This window comes from Scyliorhinus canicula, chromosome 12 (genome assembly GCF_902713615.1).
Source record: "Scyliorhinus canicula chromosome 12, sScyCan1.1, whole genome shotgun sequence".
Classification (NCBI taxonomy): Eukaryota; Metazoa; Chordata; class Chondrichthyes; order Carcharhiniformes; family Scyliorhinidae; genus Scyliorhinus; species Scyliorhinus canicula.
The window spans coordinates 5,952,763-5,975,172 of record NC_052157.1 but is presented as its reverse complement, the minus strand read 5'-3'; the positions used below and the strand labels follow the sequence as shown (position 1 = coordinate 5,975,172).

The 22,410-nt window shown below is 49.9% G+C and overlaps 1 protein-coding gene across 1 annotated transcript in view; it reads left to right on the top strand.

Annotated features, from left to right (window-relative positions):
* The window catches only part of LOC119974820 (A disintegrin and metalloproteinase with thrombospondin motifs 7-like), a 194,993-nt gene that overhangs the window by 32,200 nt on the left and 140,383 nt on the right, over positions 1 to 22,410 (top strand). The window contains exons 5-6 of the mRNA XM_038814090.1: positions 11,557 to 11,681; positions 15,672 to 15,821. Coding sequence (XP_038670018.1) covers positions 11,557 to 11,681; positions 15,672 to 15,821 — 275 coding nt within the window. The remainder of the gene's footprint in view (positions 1 to 11,556; positions 11,682 to 15,671; positions 15,822 to 22,410) is intronic.

Below are 22,410 nucleotides of genomic sequence, written 5' to 3'. Positions count from 1 at the left end.
TTGATCAAAGGATAGTGAAAATCTGGAACTCTCCCTCTCCCGATGAAGCTGTTGAGATGGAGGGTCAATTGAAAATTTCTGCTGGGACTGATGGAGTTTGGTAGGTACAGGTATCCAGGGAGATGCAGTCAAGGTGCAGATCAGTTATCTAATTGAATGGTAGAACAGGTTTGAAGGGCTGAAAGGCCTCCTCCCAGTCTTCATCTGCCTCCAGGATGCCAAGACATTTAGGACTTTTCCCTGTTTGATAGATTTAAGAGCCAGGCTTTGTCAGCAGTAGGGATTTGCTTAAAATAATTGGGGAGAGAGGCTGGAGGCTGCAAGGAGGGGCTGCAATAAGGCTGGGTTGGCTTAAGTTGGATCACGTTCCTCCTGTATGTCCACTTGTTGAACCAGGTTAATGAAGTGAATTATGCTTCACATCCTTCAACGGAATTGGGTGAGAGCCAAGAAACATGACGTGGGGGAAGAGAAAATTCTGTCATTATCGGCCTACATTACATAGAATGCACAGCTCAGAAACAGGCCACTCGGCCCAACTGGTTCCCAGACTAGCCTCCTCCCATCCATGTTCACCTTAACCCTAACAGAAAACTTCCATTTCTTTCTTCATCAGATCTGCCTTGTGTTTTATCCGGATTTATGGCAGACTCGCTGTTCCATCAGTGTTGTCCCGGATTGTCAGCTTTGCCCCTTTAGCTAGAATCCGCAATGAAAATGTGCGCAGCCCCATGTGCCCCGGAGTCGCAACACAAGTGAATTAACCAATAATCTTTATAAAAATACCTGACGTCTTTGGCCCTTGGCTGCCGAATAATTACAGTCACCAGGGTTGTATGTTTAAACACAATTACTGTTTATTTACAGCTAGACATCTAATGAAATATGAAGTAAATACGACTGGTTAGCAGTTAACTCATTCCTAACTCCTATTTTAACTTTCCCCATCTCTACACACACACACACACACACACACACACAGGACAGACAAACACAGAGGGCTGGTGAGGGGTAAAAATAATGATCAAAAGAATATGGCGGTATGGTGGCACAGTGGTTAGCACTGCTGTCTCACAGCGCCATGGATCCTGGTTCGATTCCGACCTCGGGTGACTTTGTGGAGTTTGTACGTTCTCTCCCCGTGTCTGCTCCGGGTTTCCTCCGGGTGCTCCGGTTTCCTCCTACAGTCCAAAGATGTGCGGGTTAAGTGGATTGGCCACGCTAAATTGCCCCTTAGTGTCTAAAGTTGGGGTTATGGGTATTGGGCGGGGATTGTAGGGATTCTATGATTCTATGAAAAGGAAAAAGAGGTGCGACCCAGCAGCCATGCTGCACCCAGCTCGCCAGGGATCACGTGGGCGGGATCACGTTTTAGCAAATCTGCATATTAAAGCAAGGCAGCTAGTCTCACTTTAATATGCAGCTTCCTGAGTTACTCGGGGACCTCGGGCGAGCATTCCCTTTCTGCAGAGAGATTGCATTCACAGCTAATACTAATACCTCATTGTCACAAGTAGGCTTCAATGAAGTTACTGTGAAAAGCCCCTAGTCGCCACATTCCGGCGCCTGTTCAGGGAGGCCGGTACGGGAATTGAACCCGCGCTGCTGGCATTGTTCTGCATTACAAGTCAGCTGTTTAGTCCACTGTGCTATACCAGCTGGCTTTCTGGAGAGAGATTCGGAGGAGAGAGAGTAACAGGACCTTTCCTCGTGATGCCTGGATCGAAACTGAAAACTACTTGGGACTTGGGAAAAGCATTTCACTGGGATATAATCCAAACACTGCCAGTTACCAGACAGAGTACAGCCTTTTGTGCCAATTCATTGGCTGCCGGCCAATCAAGCAAATCTAATCCCAACCCATCTCTCTGACTGATGCCGACAAGTCTGTGGTCTCCTGTTCAAACCAGCAGACTAGCAAACTGACTCCTCCTGTAACTTCTGCATTCTTCTGCTTGACTTAAAGAAACATGTCCATTAATCATCCCTGGATCAAAAGAAGAACGGCAAAATAAAAGAAAGGGGAAATTAGGGGAATAGCAGGGGCGCAGAGCTGTGGGACGCAGTACGCACCACAGGACTGGTTGTTGCTATCCAACCAAATCAAAGACTTGAACATAGACACCGTAATGATTTTTTATTATGATCTCCTAAGATCAGCATAGCTTTCTCGATAGCGAGCTGCCCCGCTTGGGTGACTAAATTACTTTGTCGGTGCCCTCGCCCTTGCCATGCAAATGTATGCATGATAGGGAGCTGTCAGAATCCCGCGCCACCATTTTGAGCGGGTGGCCTGACATCGCCATCCAGCGACTACCACCCCTCCCCCTGCACGATGCTAATCCTGTCCCCCCCAATTGGCAAGTAGGGGATCCTGCCCCCCCCCCACCCCCCCAACACCAGGTGAATTACAGGTCATCCTCCCTCACAACACGGGTAAGCATGGTAGCACAGGTGGTTAGCACTGTGGCTTCACAGCGCCAGGGTCCCAGGTTCGATTCCCGGCTGGGTCACTGTCTGTGCGGAGTCTGCACTTTTTCCCCGTGTCTGCGAGGCTTTCCTCCGGGTGCTCCGGTTTCCTCCCACAGTCCAAAGGCGTGCAGGTTAGGTGGATTGGCCATGATAAATTGCCCTTAGTGACCAAAAAGGTTAGGAGGGGTTATTGGGTTACGGGGATAAGGTGGAAGTGAGGGCTTAAGTGGGTCAGTGCAGACTCGATGGGCCGAATGACCTCCTTCTGCACTGTATGTTCAATGTATGTTCTATGTAAAGGTAACACGCATGCGTGAAGGTGACCCAATCCCTCCCACCGATCCCCCATCAGACCACCATACCAGCCATCCCCCATCAAAGACCCTGATATCGGAGGCCCCCATATCAGAGACCCCGAAATCAGAGACCTCCCCGAGGAGAGATTCACCCCTATCAGAGACCCCCATATCAGAGGCTCCCCCATCAGTCAGCCCTGCCTGGAAGCTAAAACGCACTGCAGGCAGAAATAGTGAAACTTTGTTTTCACTTACCAGCCCCTTACACCTGCTGCCTCAGACAGAGGTGTTGAAGTAGCTGTTACTTCATATAAAGCATATGACAAGGCTTTAAACTCCCTCAGACCCTTTGATCTGTGAGGCTCCTATTCACTTTGAAAGAGAAATAGCTTTTCGTAGGCTGTACGACAGAGAATTAGCTTCCAGATAACTGGATTATTTGATTTCATTTCTCTTCATGCTTGAATGCATCTCAAGTATCTTGCTATGAAGCTAACCACAATGTTTATAAACAGTAAGGTGATAAGTGCTGTCACTTCCTCTTTTTCTCAGCAGAAAGCACTTAACTTCTTTTGATGTGGTGAGGACATGTTAATCGCAGCGAGATGTTTATAAACACTGTGACCGAGGCTCGATTCTCTCCCGGATTGGGAACCCCGCTACTGGCAGCGGACATTTTAAATGCACCTGGACAGTCTCAGAGGAACTGAACTTTATTATCCAAACACATTCTCTATATAAATACTGCCTCCTTTGTGTGAAAGGAGTGGAGTGTGACTCCTGCCAACATTTTTCCCTCTGTCAGCGTTTGGTTTGCTTCTGTCCCTTGGAGAGGTGATCGAAACCAAGTGATCCCACTGGCTTCCACTGCCACGCTTACCCCGTGGGCACAGACAGGGCAGGCATCACAATCAGGTCTAATCTCTTTGCTCGATGCCCGCAGAAGCACCCGACGTCTGAGAATGGTGGACTGCGAGCAACAGTTTGAACAAGAATTAAAGACTTGCATTCTAATAGCACCTGCCCAATACCTCAGGAGATCCCAAAAGCACCACTGAAATACTTTTTGAAGTGTAGGCTCTGTTGGCGTCTCAGCTTCACCACAGTGAGTGAGGCGGGTGGGAGTAAAGGGGATGGGGGCGGGGAGAGGGGAGTGAGGGGGTTGGGGAGTGTTCTCTCGTGAATTGTGTTCTCACTCAGGGAAGAATTCCTGGTGAATTGCAGCTTTAAGATGCGGAAAATGGCAAACTATTGGCGTCACAGAATTAAGCTCCTTCTATTCTCCCTTAACCCACAAACAGTAAAAGTTAACAAAGTGCACACGATGCTCAAGCTAAAAGTCAAGTACAGCTGTTGCTGGAAATCTGAAATATAAAAATGAAAATGCGTGAAGCATTCAGCAGAGCAGGCGGTATTTGCTGAGAAAGTGAGAGAAAGTGGGTTTCTAATGAAAGGTCAGCGATCTCGAGTTAACCCCAAGGAGGGTGATTTGGAATCTGGCTGTAACTCCTGCTTCACTCCCAGCCCAATATTCACTTCAGTGAAGAGTGAAATTGGTCAGGGTGTAAAGCCACATTCTTCCCGATCTTGTCAGTATCCCAACGGGAGTATCAGATTAACATTATTGCCTACTTTTCTCTCTCTACGGATGCTGCTTGACCTGCTGAGCATTTCTATCAAATCCTGGATTCTCCGATTTTGCAGCAATGGCCGATGGCAGCGTGGGAAATGTGGCATTTTATGACGCCAAAATTGGCACCGAACCCTCACCGATCCCGGGACCTGCCGCGCCGGGTAAAACTCCCGGCACCCGTGCCAAATACGGCTGGAAAATGGACAGGGCAGTGGCCGCATGCGCATGGAGACGACCTGCAGCAATCGCGCCATACAACATGGTACCAGCCATGTGCGAACCGGACCTGCCAAATGCGACAACCCCTGGCCACCCCCCACCAGCCCCCCCCCCAGCCCTGGTGGAAGCCCACCCCCACGGCCAGCCGGGTCTGGCGGTGCTGGACACAGACCGAGGCCCCCAAGCCGGGTCCCGACCGCTGAAACCACATGTCAACCACGCGGTCAGGAACACGGCCCATCGGGGGGCAGAGGATTGGAGGAGAGCCTTCCGATGAGGCGCGAACGCCGTTCCAACGGGACGCGATGCGATGATGCCATTCCGGAGAGGGCGGAGAGTAGAAAATCGGCATCAAACTGGCGGCGTTCCCAATTTGGCCGCTTGAAAGCATTCCTCGCCCGATTGCCAATTCCGATATCGACGTCGGGCAATGGAGAATCCGCCCCCTGTTTTTATTTCCTGCCATTTAAATGCTTGGAGCAACCCCCTCATCTCCCATCCTGTATAAACTCAAACTCGACTGCCCAAGCTTTGATTGGCAGCAAGTTCCATTCATCCATTGGCCGCTGTGCCAACTGACTTGGGTGCGCAATGTATCCGTTTCAAAATTCTCCTTCTGCTTTTCATATCCTCCACGGCTTCACCTTTTGCAGTAACTTCCTGCAGCCCTCTGAAATCTCTGCATTCCTCCAATTCTGGCCTCATGCCAAAATTTGCCCTCTTTGCTTCCCTGAATCATAGGCATGTGTGCCCTAAACTATCTGGGCACTAGAATCTGGTATTCCCTTCCTAAACCTCTCTGCCGTTCCACCTCGCTCCCCTCCTTCGGGCCACCCTTTAAAAACCATCTTTGACCCAGACTTTGGTCATTTCCCCGGATATCTGCTCATGTGGTTTGGTGTAAGTTTCTGTTTGCTAAAACTACCGTGAGTCACAAATGCTGCTTGTTCCTTAGCATTTGTCTCAAACATTCTACGAACTCTGTTAAGCTTCACCGCACTGTCAGACTTTCATAAAAGCTGTTCTTTCAGCTTTGCGTTCCAACCCTTCAAATTAAGATGAAAGCGTTTGGAAATTATGGATAAAAGTAGCATGTCTGCGAGCAGGAGACAGAGGTCAACAATTTCTAAAGGAGTGAGAGACATCACGTCTGTTCAAAGTTCAGCGTCTTTTTTATTTGATGCACTTTCCCTTTGACAATCTGACAGATTCTATGAATTCTGTTTGAAGAAAACTGCATGGAACTTAACTAGTTTAAACTGCCGTCTAACTGACATTGTTGCTGCGACTTGGGGTGGTAATACAACCGTGTGTACTACTGTGCAATATTGCGCAGTAAGTGTAGCTGCAGCGATTTACTCAGTAATATGGAACGTGTACTAATGCACCACAGGGAAACCCCCCCCATTAAACGCTGACCCCGAGAACTGGCACGCTACATGGGGACACCCAGTAAATACTGACACACTGCCCGGGAACCACCAGTAAATACTCACACCTACCCAGGGAACCCCCAGTAAATACTGACACCTACCCAGGGAACCCCCAGTAAATATTGACACACGCCCCGGGAACCCCCAGTAAATACTGACACACTCCCCCGGAACCCCCAGTAAATACTGACACCTACCCAGGGAACCCCCAGTAAATACTGACGCCTACCCAGGGAACCCCCAGTAAATACTGACGCCTACCCAGGGAACCCCCAGTAAATACTGACGCCTACCTAGGGAACCCCCAGTAAATACTGACACCTACCCAGGGAACCCCCAGTAAATACTGACACACTGCCCGGGAACCACCAGTAAATACTGACGCCTACCCAGGGAACCCCCAGTAAATACTGACGCCTACCCAGGGAACCCCCAGTAAATACTGACACACTGCCCGGGAACCCCCAGTAAATACTGACACCTACCCAGGGAACCCCCAGTAAATACTGACACCTACCCAGGGAACCCCCAGTAAATACTGACACCTACCCAGGGAATCCCCAGTAAATACTGACACCTACCCAGGGAACCCCCAGTAAATACTGACACCTACCCAGGGAACCCCCAGTAAATACTGACACACTGCCCGGGAACCCCCAGTAAATACTGACACACTACCCAGGGAACCCCCAGTAAATACTCACACACTACCCGGGAACCCCCAGTAAATACTGACACACTACCCGGGAACCCCCAGTAAATACTGACACACTACCCGGGAACCCCCAGTAAATACTGACACACTGCCCGGGAACCCCCAGTAAATACTGACACCTACCCAGGGAACCCCCAGTAAATACTGACACACTCCCCGGGAACCCCCAGTAAATACTGACACCTACCCAGGGAACCCCCAGTAAATATTGACACACGCCCCGGGAACCCCCAGTAAATACTGACACCTACCCAGGGAACCCCCAGTAAATACTGACACCTACCCAGGGAACCCCCAGTAAATACTGACACCTACCCAGGGAACCCCCAGTAAATACTGACACCTACCCAGGGAACCCCCAGTAAATACTGACACACTGCCCGGGAACCCCCAGTAAATACTGACACACTGCCCGGGAACCCCCAGTAAATACTGACGCCTACCCAGGGAACCCCCAGTAAATACTGACACACGCCCCGGGAACCCCCAGTAAATACTGACACACGCCCCGGGAACCCCCAGTAAATACTGACGCCTACCCAGGGAACCCCCAGTAAATACTGACACCTACCCAGGGAACCCCCAGTAAATACTGACACCTACCCAGGGAACCCCCAGTAAATACTGACACACGCCCCGGGAACCCCCAGTAAATACTGACACCTACCCAGGGAAACCCCAGTAAATACTGACACCTACCCAGGGAACCCCCAGTAAATACTGACACACTGCCCGGGAACCCCCAGTAAATACTGACACACGCCCCGGGAACCCCCAGTAAATACTGACACCTACCCAGGTAACCCCCAGTAAATACTGACACCTACCCAGGGAACCCCCAGTAAATACTGATGCCTACCCAGGGAACCCCCAGTAAATACTGACACCTACCCAGGGAACCCCCAGTAAATACTGATGCCTACCCAGGGAACCCCCAGTAAATACTGACACCTACCCAGGTAACCCCCAGTAAATACTGACGCCTACCCAGGGAACCCCCAGTAAATACTGACACCTACCCAGGGAACCCCCAGTAAATACTGACACCTACCCAGGGAACCCCCAGTAAATACTGACACCTACCCAGGGAACCCCCAGTAAATACTGACACCTACCCAGGGAACCCCCAGTAAATATTGACACACTGCCCGGGAACCCCCAGTAAATACTGACACACTGCCCGGGAACCCCCAGTAAATACTGACACCTACCCAGGGAACCCCCAGTAAATACTGACGCCTACCCAGGGAACCCCCAGTAAATACTGACACCTACCCAGGGAACCCCCAGTAAATACTGACACACGCCCCGGGAACCCCCAGTAAATACTGACACCTACCCAGGGAACCCCCAGTAAATACTGACACCTACCCAGGGAACCCCCAGTAAATACTGACACACTGCCCGGGAACCCCCAGTAAATACTGACACACGCCCCGGGAACCCCCAGTAAATACTGACACCTACCCAGGTAACCCCCAGTAAATACTGACACCTACCCAGGGAACCCCCAGTAAATACTGATGCCTACCCAGGGAACCCCCAGTAAATACTGACACCTACCCAGGTAACCCCCAGTAAATACTGACGCCTACCCAGGGAACCCCCAGTAAATACTGACACCTACCCAGGGAACCCCCAGTAAATACTGACACCTACCCAGGGAACCCCCAGTAAATACTGACACCTACCCAGGGAACCCCCAGTAAATACTGACACCTACCCAGGGAACCCCCAGTAAATATTGACACACTGCCCGGGAACCCCCAGTAAATACTGACACACTGCCCGGGAACCCCCAGTAAATACTGACACCTACCCAGGGAACCCCCAGTAAATACTGACGCATACCCAGGGAACCCCCAGTAAATACTGACACCTACCCAGGGAGCCCCATGTCGAGAGGGCTAGAATACAAGAGCAGGGATGTACTTCTGACGCTGTATGGGGCTCTGGTCAGACCCCATTTGATTTGATTTGATTTGATTTGATTTATTATTGTCACATGTATTAGTATACAGTGAAAAGTATTGTTTCTTGCATGCTGTACAAACAATGCATACCGTACATAGGGAAGGAGAGATTGCAGAATATAATGTTACAGTTATAGCTAGGTGTAGAGAAAAGATCAACTTAATACGAGGTAGGTCCATTCAAAAGTCTGATGACAGTAGAGTAGGGAAGAAGCTGTTCTTGAGTCGGTTGGTACGTGACCTCAAACTTTGGTATCTTTTTCCTGACGGAAGAAGGTGGAAGAGAGTATGTCCGGGGTGCGTGGGGTCCTTAATTATGCTGGCTGCCTTTCTGAGGCAGCGGGAATTATAGGTACAGTCAATGGATGGGAGGCTGGTTTGCGTGATGGACTGGGCTACATTCACAACCTTTTGTAGTTTCCTGCGGTCTTGGGCAGAGCAGGCTCCATACCAAGCTGTGATACAACCAGAAAGAATTCTTTCTATGCTGCATCTGTAGAAGTTGGTGAGGGCCGTAGCTGACATGCCAAATTTCCTTAGTCTTCTGAGAAAGTAGAGTCGTTGGTGGGCTTTCTTAACTATAGTGTCGGCATGGGGGGACCAGGACAGGCTGTTGGTAATCTGTACACCTAAAAACTTGAAGCATTTGGAATATTGTGAGCAGTTTTGGGCCCTGTATCTATGGAAGGATGTGCTGGCCTTGGAAAGGGTCCAGAGGAGGTTCACAAGAATGATCTCTGGAATGAAGAATTTGTTGTATGAGAAATGGTTGAACACTCTGGGTCTGTACACGTTGGAGTTTAGAAGGATGAGGGGAGATCTTATTGAAACTTCCAGAATACTGCGAGGCCTCGATAGAGTGGATGTGGAGAGGATGTTTCCACTTGTAGGAAAAACTAGAACCAGAGGACACAATCTCAGACTAAAGGGACGATCCTCTAAAACAGAGATGAGGAGGAATTTCTTCAGCCAGAGGGTGGTGAATCTGTGGAACTCTGCCGCAGAATCTGTGGAGGACAAATCACTGAGTGTCTTTGAGACAGAGATAGATAGGTTCTTGATTAATAAGGGAATCAGGGGCTATGGGTAGAAGGCAGGAGAATGGGGATGAGAGAAATATCAGCCATGATTGAACGGCAGAGAAGACCCGATGGGCCGAATGGCCTAATTCTATTCCTATCTCTTATGGTCTTATGCAGCCGGACGCCAATCAGTACTGGTCCACAAGAATGTGGATCAAGCAGAATGGCACCTGAGGGGGCCTCGCAGACAATTGGAGGCCCCTGGGTGCTTAGGGAGAGTGCAGAGTGGTCCCCTGGCCCTCGCCCTGGAATGTGGGCTCATTGGCACTACCCAGATGGCCTATTGACACTGCCAAACTGGCACTGCCAAGATGCCTGCGTGGCATTACCAGGGGTCCAGGCCTGAGGGGGACTATGCCTATGAAAGCAGGGTGGAGCGGGGGTTGAAGGGTGGAGGTCCTGGAAGCAGGGGTCTTCTGTAAATGGAGTGTCCTCCGTTAAGGGGTGTGGGATAGTACTTGTGTGTGTGTGTGTGTGTGTGTGTGGGGTGGGGGGAGTGGGGGGACCCACAAGCTCACATAGAGATCAGGGCAACGTTTCAAAAGGGCGGCCCGATCTCTGAGTTCAGCTTCCCTGTGCTAAATAAAATTGTAAGTGTGGGGTAAACTGATGCGAAACTCCCCTGGGTCAAAGAATTCACTCCAGGTGCGACCCAGACACACTGCGCTGGAAAAACAGCTTGCCGCGGTGCGGCGTGGCCATTAAACGGCAGAAGACCCCGCTCCCGGGATCTCCCCGGCTCGCAATGCCTCACGAGATTCAACGCAATCTCACGAGACTTTGTGAAGTGAATCCCGCCCGCAATGGCCGGGATCACGTTTGGGCAAATCTGCATAATAGAACGAGGCAGTAAGCTTCACTCTAATGTGTGGATTCCCGAGCTACCTGAGGCTTCGGGATTCAACCCCTTCGTCTCGGAGACCTCACGCTAGCGCCGTTTGGTGCTGGTCCCCCACAAGTGGCACTTCTGGGGGTATCCCAGGGGATCGGAGGCCCCCAGCCGCATGCCCATTGGGCAGTGTGGAGCCCTGGCACTGCTGGCGCACCTGGGTATCCTGGCAGTGGCATCGTGGCATTGCCAAGCTGGCATTTCCTGCACCCGCGCGATCGGGCCAGGGTTTCCCGATGTGGGTCCTGGGGGTGGGGGGAAAGCTGGGGACCCTCCCATATTTTGTTTGGGTTGGGGGGGGGGGAGGTCGGGGGTTCGTTTAGGGGCCTCGGAGATTGGGGTGCCAGTTAAAAATACTTCCCCATCTCTTGCTACACTGTGGGTGCCGGGAAACACGCGCGTTAGGGAATCTCCTCCCCTTTTGGGAAGATCGCAGTCTACGTGCCATTGGATAGCGGTCGGCAACTCGCCTGCAGAGCTAACGGAAAATTCCCTGAGAAACCCACCACAGAGGAACTTAGACATGTTTCCATTGAATTCCACCCAACCACAATCAGAACATATCTCCTCAGCTCAGCTCGGGAGGTTTTTGCCGATGATCTGTGGCCTCTGGTTATAAACCATGCTGGCAGTGAAAATAGTTTCTTCTTACTAACTCTGCCGAAACTGCTCATAATTGTGAATACCTCTGTCAAATCTTCCCTTTACCATCCCAGCTCTTAGGCCAATCCCTGCTCTCCTAGTCTCGTGACACAAACGGTTCGGCTGACCCTGCGACGGTTTGATTTGAAGGCCCAGTGGACACTCACATCTGGACTCTCACCCTTTTCTATTGTTTTATCAGGAGGACCTCAAGATAACACATCACGCTGACAACACCCTGACAAGCTTCTGCAAGTGGCAAAAAAAGATCAACATTAAGGGAGACAATCACCCCACACACCATGATGTGGCCCTCCTTCTCACACGGTAAGAAATGCAGCTTAGGCTCAATCTCCTTGTCTATCTGCCCTTTCCATTGGAAACACCACTGACCTGTGTGACCCTTAACCTGATCTGTTATTTGAAACGTGATTCAGTTGGACGCCTTCCACTTTGTTTCTTTCTCAAGGTTGGGCCTTCAGTTAGGGACTACCTTCTTCTCTCTGGACGAAGGAAGAGACCCTACAGCATTATTTTGAAGAGGAGCAGGAGAGTACTGCCCAACGTTAATGCCTCAATAAACAGCAAACAACATTATTCAACTCATTCCCGTCAGTGGCAGCTTGCTGCGCGCAAACGGGTTGTTGCCCATTTCCTAAATTACAACAGAGTAAAAGAGCCATACAGTGCACGTTATCCAGAATGTGCCCTGCAGTGATTGGGCGGGATTCCCCGAGCCTGCGCCAGGTCAGAGAATGCCCGGGGGGGGGGGGGGGCACCACGCTGCTCCGATGCCGGGCCGCCGATTCTCCCCATTCTCCGTTCTGGCTGTGGGAGCTGTCCTGGTGGGGGGCCGATCCGGGGGGGGGGGGGGGGGGGGGGGGGGGACCTCCACAATGGCCAGGCCCTCGATCCGGGGAGGGGGGCCATGTTCCTCCGCGCCAGCCCCTGTAGGGCTCTGCCATATTTCCTGTGGGCTGGCGCGGAGATCGGCCGTGGTGGCATGCATGGACCCACGCTATCCGTGGCATGCATGCGCTGACCCACGTCTGGCACAGCACTCCGGCGCCATGCCAGCCCCCGGGGAAGGGGGGAATGACTGGACCTGGAGGCCCGTTGACGCAGGCGTCGCTCGCGCCGGTTTTGATGCCGGCGTCAACACTTGGCCGCGATTTCGGAGAAACCCGGCCAGTATTTTTCCCAGATCACTGGCTATTCCACACGTTGGGCTGGATTCTCCATTATTGGGACTATGACCCCACGCCGGCAGAAAAACTGGCATCAAAGGGACAGGAATTCCCAGCCCTGCAGGGGCTAGCAGGGAGCCGGAGCAGATCCTGCAGCTTTTGCTGGGGGCACATCCGGGTCGGAGGCCACACATGCGCACGGCGGCGGCCTCCAGAGGCATGACCTTCAACCCCCGCACAACCATTTCCCGGCCACCTCGATGCCCCCCCCCCCCCCCCCCCCCCCCCCCCCCCCCCCGCCCTCTGATCGGCCGCCCCCGACCAGGGCGGACACAGATTGAGTCCTCAGCCGCCGCGCGAGTACCCCGACCGGCTGGACCACATTAGTTCCACGCCGTCGGGACTTTGGCCGGTCGGGGGCGGAGCGGGCCTCTGGCAATGGCCCCAGGTAGGCCCCAGGTGGCGCGGCGTACTCCCCGAGTGCGCTGTCTTTCGGCGCCCGCAGAATCGGGGAACTGGCGCCGGTCCCGAATCCTTGCGGGAAAATGGATTCGTCGCCCCCGCGCCTGCCGCGATTTTGGCCGATTGTTCTTACTCTAGTTCTGAATTTTAAAAATCAGAAGTTCTCCATGATTCCTGAAAAAATATTCCCCCGGGTAACAATTACCAATGGTAGTATTTAGAATAATTGCAAACATACACCTCAGACTCACTCTTTTATCAACCAAATGAACAAATGTAAAGCAGTTAATTCATTGAAAAAACTTAAAGGAGCAGAGATGAATCCTCAGTGAACTTCCAGAACCTAAATGCTATTAAATGTTCAATTAACATAAAATTAATAGTCTCAGGCCTCCACGCACTCTTCTAATTCCAGCCTCTTATGCATCCTTCACTTGCTTCATTCCACCAGTAGCAACCGTGCCTTCATCCACCTGAATGAAATGAAATGAAATGAAAAAATATCCTTCATCCACCTGCGCCTGAAGATGTGGAACTCCCTAACTCTTCACCCTGCTCTCTCTTAAAGACATTCTTTCAAGCCTCCTTTTCTCTTTTTCTTTTTGTTAAATTTTGTGATTGTGCTCCTGTGACACTCCTTGCAATGTTTTCCCACATTGAAAGCACATCAGCTTCTTGAAAAGGGAAAATGAGACGGGATAATTGATCTCTCAATGCAAGTTGGGAAATCCATCCCAGAGGAAATCTTTACTTCTCTTTTTCCAGAAGCGGGTCAGCGATGGGAAATTAAGGGAACACCAGCACTATATTAATTGGCTCATTAGCTGATGGCCCTGAACTCAAGCTCAGCATTTTATTGTTGAGCTCCACTGTCTTGGTGTAGCTTTGTTAATGTCCTGTATGTAGCAGGCAGCATTTCAGGTCAATTTCAGGATCGTACTCCCAGGAAACGCAGCATCCATTTGCCAAGAATCGGTCAGGATTTCTGGAAACTGCAGATTGAAACCAAGAAGATAACAACCCTTCAGCCCACAATCCATTAAATCATTTATTCAACTCTCCAATCCTAACAGGAAATGATGAGTCAAAGGATAAATAGTACGCGCACAATTTGATTAAGCTTATAAATCATGCTGCTCTCTCAAGAGTATACTTGACAGAATAAGCATTCTATTTAATCCGTTTGGCATTTCACACGGGCTTTTCACAGTAACTTCAACCTTGCAACAACAAAAGGTTATTATTATATTATTATTAAAAATAAAAATGCCACGGTTTTAGAATCCAATTCAGGGATAGGTGAATAGGAACTGGTTCACTGCACAGGAATTCTATCAAAATAGGAGTAATGAGTGATAGTCATGTCCATTAGAATTCTGTGCAATGAGAGTGAATTGGATTCTAGAACCGTGGCATTTTTATTTTTAATAATAATATAATAATAACCTTTTGTTGTTGCGAGGTTGAAGTTACTGTGAAAAGCCCCTGTGAAATGCCAAATGGATGAAATAGAATGCTGTGGGATATCTTTTGGAATCCCACATAACGGGAGAAAATGGTACAAAGTTTAATCGATCAGAATTTTGTACTGTGGAAGCGACTGAGGAAGGGTTTAATCCACTGGATTAAGTGACCATGAATGAATCCCTGAAAGAATTTTAATTTACCTGAGTGTATAGAAAGTTAACACAGTTTTATTTTTGAGAGGTCTTATTACTTTATTATGCCTGTGCTTTGATTATCGACTGGGACAGTAGAGTTAATAACAGCGCCTTGTAAATCACCCCTTTCGAGTAACAATGCCTTGGAACACTTACTAGAACTGATGTCCTGAAACAGGAAAATGTAGCGGTGGAGCAAATCAACATAATAATAATCTTTATTAGTGTCACAGGTAGGCTTACATTAACACTGCAATGAAGTTACTGTGAAAATCCCCTCGTCGTCACACTTTGGGTACACTGAGGGAGAATTCAGGATGTCCAATTCACCTAACAGCACGTCTTTCAGTACTTGTGGGAGGAAACTGGAGCACCTGGAGGAAACCCACGCAGACACGGGGAGAACGTGCAGACTCCGCACAGCCAGTGACCCAAACCGGGAATCGAACCTGGGTCCCTGGCGCTGTGAAGCAACAGTGCTAACCACTGCAATCATATCGATTTTCCCATCAATTGCTCAAACCGTGAGCTCATTTAGCGAAGGCTGTGCGGATTAAAGATATTTTTGACACATTATGAAATTGTTATTTTGATTACAATTTTATATGTTACAAATGATTTTGGGTTCCAAGACATTGTTCTATGTTGCACGGTTAGATTAACAGTGCATTGTGCAGGATGATTCTGTGGTGGACAGGGTGGTAATAGTGAGTGTTGCATTGTGACGTGACTTGCAAGTGACCCAGGGACCCGACTGTGGAAAATATTGGCACTGTTATTACAGTGGGTTTATGGGTTACAATACGAGGTGTGCGCTGGGCTACTAGTCAATCGCTGGCCAAAGACCAGGATGAGAGAGGGCATCTGAGATTGTTCAGTAGATGTGAGCGCACGATGGGAGTTCTTCTCACTTCAGCTACTGTCGAGTAATTTCACCTCTGACCTCTCCCATTGGCTCAGATTGGATGAGAAGCCATTTTGAATGTTGTTTCTCTTGTGTTGACAAGGAAGGACATCTGTGCCGGAATGAACCGTCCATGTGAGACTCTGGGATTGTCACACGTTTCCGGAATGTGCCAGCCCCACAGGAGCTGCAGCATCAACGAGGACTCGGGTCTTCCTCTGGCATTCACCGTCGCACACGAGCTCGGGCATAAGTAAGTCTGGCAACTCGCTCTCACGGCTCTCCCCATTCTCAGGCAGCTGCTGATCGGGAGACTGAATTCTCTGAGGTCAGTTCAGGTAATGGCCACCGTTCCCTGATTAATAATAATTTTTTTAAAATATAAATTTAGAGTACCCAATTATTTTTTTCCAATTAAGGGGCAATTTAGCGTGGCCAATCTACCTACCCTGTACATCTTTGGGTTGCGGGGGTGAAACCCACACAGACACGGGGAGAATGTGCAAACTCCACACGGACAGCGACCCAGGGCCGGGATTCAAACCCAGGTCCTCAGCGCCGTAGGCAGCAATGCTAACCACTGTGCCACCGTGCTGCCCTTTCCCTGGTTAATATTACATTTCTCACAGCCGGTTGGTAAAGGAGGAGAATAGAATACTCATTTGGTAATACGGAGCATCAGTACTGCTGAATAAAGAGACATGCTGTCTAAGCTTATCATCTTCCACTCATTTAGACAATCACAAGAAATTACTAGCAGTAATGGGGAAACAACAATTTATATTGCATGAGAAGAGAGTGCTGATTGGTTGGTAAGTGGACTCTGATTGGTGGAGGCGTTGTCATGGAGAATGCAGCACGGAACTGTAACAGGAACAGGCAGAGCTGAACAGATTCTGAAAGGAGTGAAAGGTTATCGGGGGGAGGGGGGGGGGGGCAGCAATGTGGGGCTGAGGTTCCAATCAGATCAGCCACAATCTCATTGAATGGCGGAGTAGGCTCGAGGGGCCGAATGGCCTCCTCCTGCTCCTAATTCCTATGTAACCGGTGTGACAGCTCAGAGTCAAAGCATACCCACCCAGATTCAGTTCAAAGCAACGATGAAGTTAAGACCACCGGGAGTTGGTGTTCACAATAACTTGGGCAAAATGGAGCCAAAGATCAGGATAAAACTCCAACGTTAAATTGAAGATAAATCTGCATTTATCTTGCATATGAAAAGAAAGTTGTCAGTTTGGAATAGTTTCAAGAAAAGTTTAGTTTAGGTTAGATTAAGGTCGGAAAACGCGGCCTCTATCCTCTGACAGTTTATAATGACCCAAAACCCATGATGGGAGTTTTCATTCCCAGGCACCCAGTGTTCTGTGGTTAGTTTATCAAACTCATGTTAGATTCCAGCCTGTAATCACTTTCAAGTGTCCTGTATATTCTGTATATAAATAAAGTGAGTCCTTCGATCAGATTCCAGCCAGTTACTCAGATTTAAAGAGAGACTTGCATTTATATAGCACCTTTACAGCCCCAAGACACCCATAGATCATAGAATTTACAGTGCAGAAGGAGGCCATTTGGTCCATCGAGTCTGCACCGGCCCTTGGAAAGAGCACCCTACTAAATCAACACCTCCACTCTATCCCCGTAACCCCAGCTAACCTTTTGGACACTAAGGGGCAATTTAGCACATCCAATCCACCTAACCTGCACATCTGTGGACTGTGGGAGGAAACCGGGGGCACCCGGAGGAAACCCACGCACACACGGGGAGAACGTGCCGACTCCGCACAGACACTGACCCGAGGCTGGAATCAAACCCAGGTCCCTGGTGCTGTGAGGCAGCAGTGCTAACCACTGTGCCGCCATGCCGCTTGAACTCCCTAACAATACTGTTAAAATCAACTTGAAATGTGGCGCTTCACAGGAGTGTTATCAAATGGAATTTAACACCGAGCCACATTAGAGGTTATTGGGGCAGATGAGGTAGGTTGATGGAGGAGATAGGTGTACGTCGGGAATTTCAGAGTTAGAGGCAGCTGAAGGCACGGTTGCTTTATCAATATGTAGCTTAACTAAGAACTAATATAGAGCAACAAATCTCACAGAAAGCACTCTCTCCAACCCCGCAAAATAGCACCTCAACTTGCTCACTCCCTGCCACTCCCAACTCGGAGGGAGGTGTCCTTTAGTTCATCAAAACAGTGCCGTGTGATCTTGGGGGCGATTCTCCGGAAATGCGGAGAATCGTAAAGGCTGCCGTGGGACAGGCCGTGACCCACGGCAGCCTTCACGGCCACTTCCGGGGCCGATTCTCCCCCCCCGGGCGGGGCTAGGAGCGCGGCCCCGTGCGCCACGGCGGTGCGGCCTTGACGACGGTCGTCAAGGCCGCACGTCATGCGTCACGGCTGCTGACGCGGCCGATGACGTCAGCCGGACATGCGCAGGTTGGACAACGCCATCCCGCGCATGCGCAGTTGGCGTCTTTCTCCTCAGCTGCCCGGCAAGACGTGGCGGCTTGATCTTGCTGGGCGGCGGAGGGGAAAGAGTGCGTCTGTTTTGGACGCTGGCCCGACGATCGGTTGGCACCGATCGCGGTCCTGTCTCATTCCGAGCACATTAGTGGTGCTCCCATGCCAATCGGGCATCTAGATGCCCCAAACGGGCATCTGGCGCCCGTTTCACGACGGCAGCGAGCAGGTGTGTTTGCTGCCGTGGTGAAACGGGCGTGAAGGCCCGGCCGCTCGGCCCATCGACCTCGGAGAATTGCCGCTCGCCGTAAAAAACGGCGAGCAGCGATTCGTGGCGTGGGTCGGGCGTTGGGGGGGGGGGAGAATAGCGGGAGGGCGTGAAAAATATCGGGAGGCCCTCCCGCTATTCTCCCACCCGGCGTGGGGGGCGGAGAATCGCGCCCCTTGTTTTTACCTGTAAAACAAAAGCAACTATACTTGCAAAGTCAGTGTATACTCTGAAAGACACTGGACAGGGTTCTCCGCCGACGGGATTCTCCATTTTGCCGGCACCCGGGGGTTTCCGACGGCGCTGGGCTGCCCCACAATGGGAAACCCCATTGGGTCAAGGCTGAAAAGTGGTGCGCTGGGGCAGAGAGTCCAGCCCACTATATAAATAAATAAATAATCTCCTTATATAGGGTAGAATGTTATATCTGCCAGGTGCACAGTGCCCTACCTGGAAGCGTGTTAAATAGTGCGTGATGACGTTGGGCACATACCCCTGTTATGGGCCAGGGTTTAGAGAACCCCAAAGTGTATCATGGAGTTCACCTGACCCACAACATTTAATAGATTGGAGCACACGGCCCACTCTACAGGTGTGGTACAGCAGAAATGGAAAAGTATTTCTTTATGCAAAACAATGTTTATTCTATGAACTCAAGTTAACCTTTTTAAAATATACAGTGAACATCTTAGCAACCATTAATTCAAATAATACTACAACGCTAAGTAATCCATAAACTGTCCTTTTAACATCCAGAAGACTTTAAAAAAAACTTTTAAACAGAAGCACTTCAGGTTAAAGTCACTACTGTGAGTAGTTATCAGTTTTAAAACACCAAAGGATCGATTTACAGTCTTTAGATTACAGAGGGAGACTCTAAAACACCTTCTGGCTGTGACTGCAGCTATCCAGCTCTGAAAACAAAACTATAACACACCCTGCAGCAAACAGCCTAAAACGAAAGTAAAAAGCTGTCAGACAGCCCAGCTCCACCCACTCTCTGACATCACTGCAGTAATAAACACCCATTTCTTAAAGGTACTCTCGCTACAGATATTTTGATACACACCCATTTATAAACACCCATTTCTTAAAGGTACTCTCGCATGACACCCCAACATCATTGTGCACATGCGCGATATTTCCGTGGCCGAGTGTGTGTAAGGGCAGCTCGGCTGCATGCCCGCCCACAGTTGTGCTGCCGCTGAGGGGATTAAATCCCCAATTAACCAACATTTTACATGCCCCATGCGACGTCAAGCTTGGTCCACAGGAAAGAGGGTCAAGCGGGCACCAAATGCTTTTCCAGCTTTTGGACTCAGGGGGTTGGGATGAGGGGGAAATGGAGCGAGCGCTGGATGAGGAGTTGGGAGTCGCAGGCAATGAGCGAGTTGAAGTGCTGTTTTGGGGGTTTGGAGAGAGCGCTTTCTGTGTTGGGCTCAGCACAGTCTGAAACTCTGTGGACACTGCTGACCCCCCCCCCCCCCCCCCCCCCCCCCCCGCCCCCCTCCAACCTGCTCCGTCTCCCAGCGCTGGCCATTCTGCAGGCAGCGAGGACTCCACATGCCGCCTTTAAACTTCGCGGCGGGTCCATTGCTGCTGCCATTCGCGCTGGCTGTTACTCGGGGCAGCACGATAGCATAGTGGTTAGCACAGTTGCTTCACAATGCCAGGGTCCCAGGTTCGATTCCCAGCTTGGTCACTGTCTGTGCGGAATCTGCATGTTCTCCCCGTGTCTGCGTGGGTTTCCTCCGGGTGCTCCGGTTTCTTCTCACAGTCCAAAGATGTGCGGGTTAGGTGGATTGGCAATGATAAATTGCCCTTAGCGTCCAAAAAGGTTAAGTGGGGGTTACTGGATTACGGGGATTGGGTAGATACGTGGGCTTGAGTAGGGTGCTCTTTGTAAGGGAGGGTGCAGACTCGATGGGCCGAATGGCCTCCTTCCGCGCTGTAAATTCTATGATTCTGTGAAAGTGGCCATCCAGCGTAACGTCGCAATTGTGAATTAATCTCGGGTGGGACCAGGAACCACAGCCCACCTCCGGTTCCACCTGCTGAGTGCACACATTTCACATGAAATTCTGCCCTTTCGAAATCCCTAGCCTGGATACTAGCCTGTCACTCACTCCCACAGTTACAGCTGAAATTAAACCATTCTTCCACCCATGAACCGTGAGGACTCCTTCCAATATGTTGCAATGTGAAATTACTTTCATGTCAGTTACTTCAATAGATTAAACAGCTATACTGCAATTACCACGAGATACCAATTATTTCCCATTTAATAAAAAAAAATAGTACATTAAAATCAAGGCATATAATTAAGATATTTTTTAAATTACAGATGTATCTTTATTGAGCTACGGTGCTTCCAGGTTTGACTGAAAATGAGGGAGGAGCTCTAATGCTGAGATATCAGAGTCAGACAGACTGGCAGAGGATCAGGAATTCATTTCTGTGCACTAAATTGTAGTCTCATTCTCTCTGCACCCAGTATAGTATTTATATATTCTTTGAAAAACAGTGGGCGAGATCCTCTGATCTCCCCGCGGTGTGTTTCGTGGCGGTGCGAGGTGACCCTCAGTTGTCCGAGGGTGGGTTAATCTGGACCCGCTGCCTTCAATGTGATTTCCTATTGAATCCACTCCACTCTGTCAGGAAACCTGTGGAGGGGCCGTGCCGTCGGCAGGTGTTAAAATCCCGTTAGCGTGAACGTCTCACCCAAAATATTGTGGTTTGTGTAACCTCCTCTCTGATGCCTTTTTGATAAATGATCCTGTTGCAGTCACTCATGTTTTATGCATGTTTCATTGAACTGGATAATTCTCGGTTACAAAAACAGACTGTTGTGTTCTTGAAATGCAAATTGAATAGTTTTGATTCGTTCATGCGATGTGGGTGTTGCTAATAAAGCCCAAATTGCCCTTGAGAAGGAGGTGCTGAGCCGCCTTCTGGAACCGCTGCAGTCCCTGTGGTGTAGGTACACCCACCGTGCTGTTAGGGAGGGAGTTTCAGGATTTTGACCAACTCTCAGTGAAGGAACGGCGATATGTTTCCAAGTCAAGTTGGTGAGTAACTTAAACGGAATCTCCAGGTGGTGGCATTGCCTTGTATGAGCTGGCCTCGTCCTTCTAGATGGCATGGTCGATTGGAAGGTTCTATCAAAGGAGCCTTGGTGAGTTCCTGCATCTTGTCGATGGTACACACGGCTGTTACTGCGTCAATGGTGGAGGGAGTGAATGTTTGTGGAAGGGGTGCCAGTCAAGCGGGCTGTTTGGTTCTCGATGATGTCAAGCTTCTTAAATGTTCTTTGAGCTGCAGTCATCCAGGCAAGTGGAGCGTATTCCACTACACCCCTGTAGGAGGAGGCTGGTACGGGAATTGAACCGTGCTGCTGGACTGGACTGCCTTGGTCTGCTTTCAAAGCCAGCGATTTAGCCCTGTGCTAAACAGCAGCCCCATATCCCCTTTTCCAATCGGAATTATTGTAGGTGGTGGACAGGCTTTGGGGGGTCAGGAGGTGAGTTACTCACCGCAGGATACCCAGCCTCTGACCCATTCCCAGCATTCATTTGGAAGCAAGTCTGAAACTATTGCTGGTACCAGATTCTAAATGGAAAAGGTCTGTCAGTGAAGCTGTTGCTTACTTCCATCTCAACAGGATGTTGACAGGTGTAATTAGCAAATGGATTTGGACGAAGTACAGTTGATGGTTATGGGTTTGAACCAAATTCAGATTTTTACTGTAATATTGTGATGACCTCCCCTTCGATACTTCCATCAATTCCCTCACCCTGTTTGGAACTAATGAAATGAAATGAAAATCGCTTATTGTCACAAGTAGCCTTCAAATGAAGTTACTGTGAAAAGCCCCTAGTTGCCAAATTCCGGCGTCTGTCCGGGGAGGCTGGTCCGGGAATTGAACCGTGCTGCTGGCCTGCCTTGGTCTGCTTTCAAAGCCAGCAATTTAGCCCTGTGCTAAACAGCAGCTCCATATCCCCTTTTCCAATCGGAATTATTCCACTTACTGGTCCACTTCACAATACTGCCAACCTTTATTAAAGATATTGCCTTATTGTCCCAGATTCCTTTATTGCCCTTACCCAATGTCC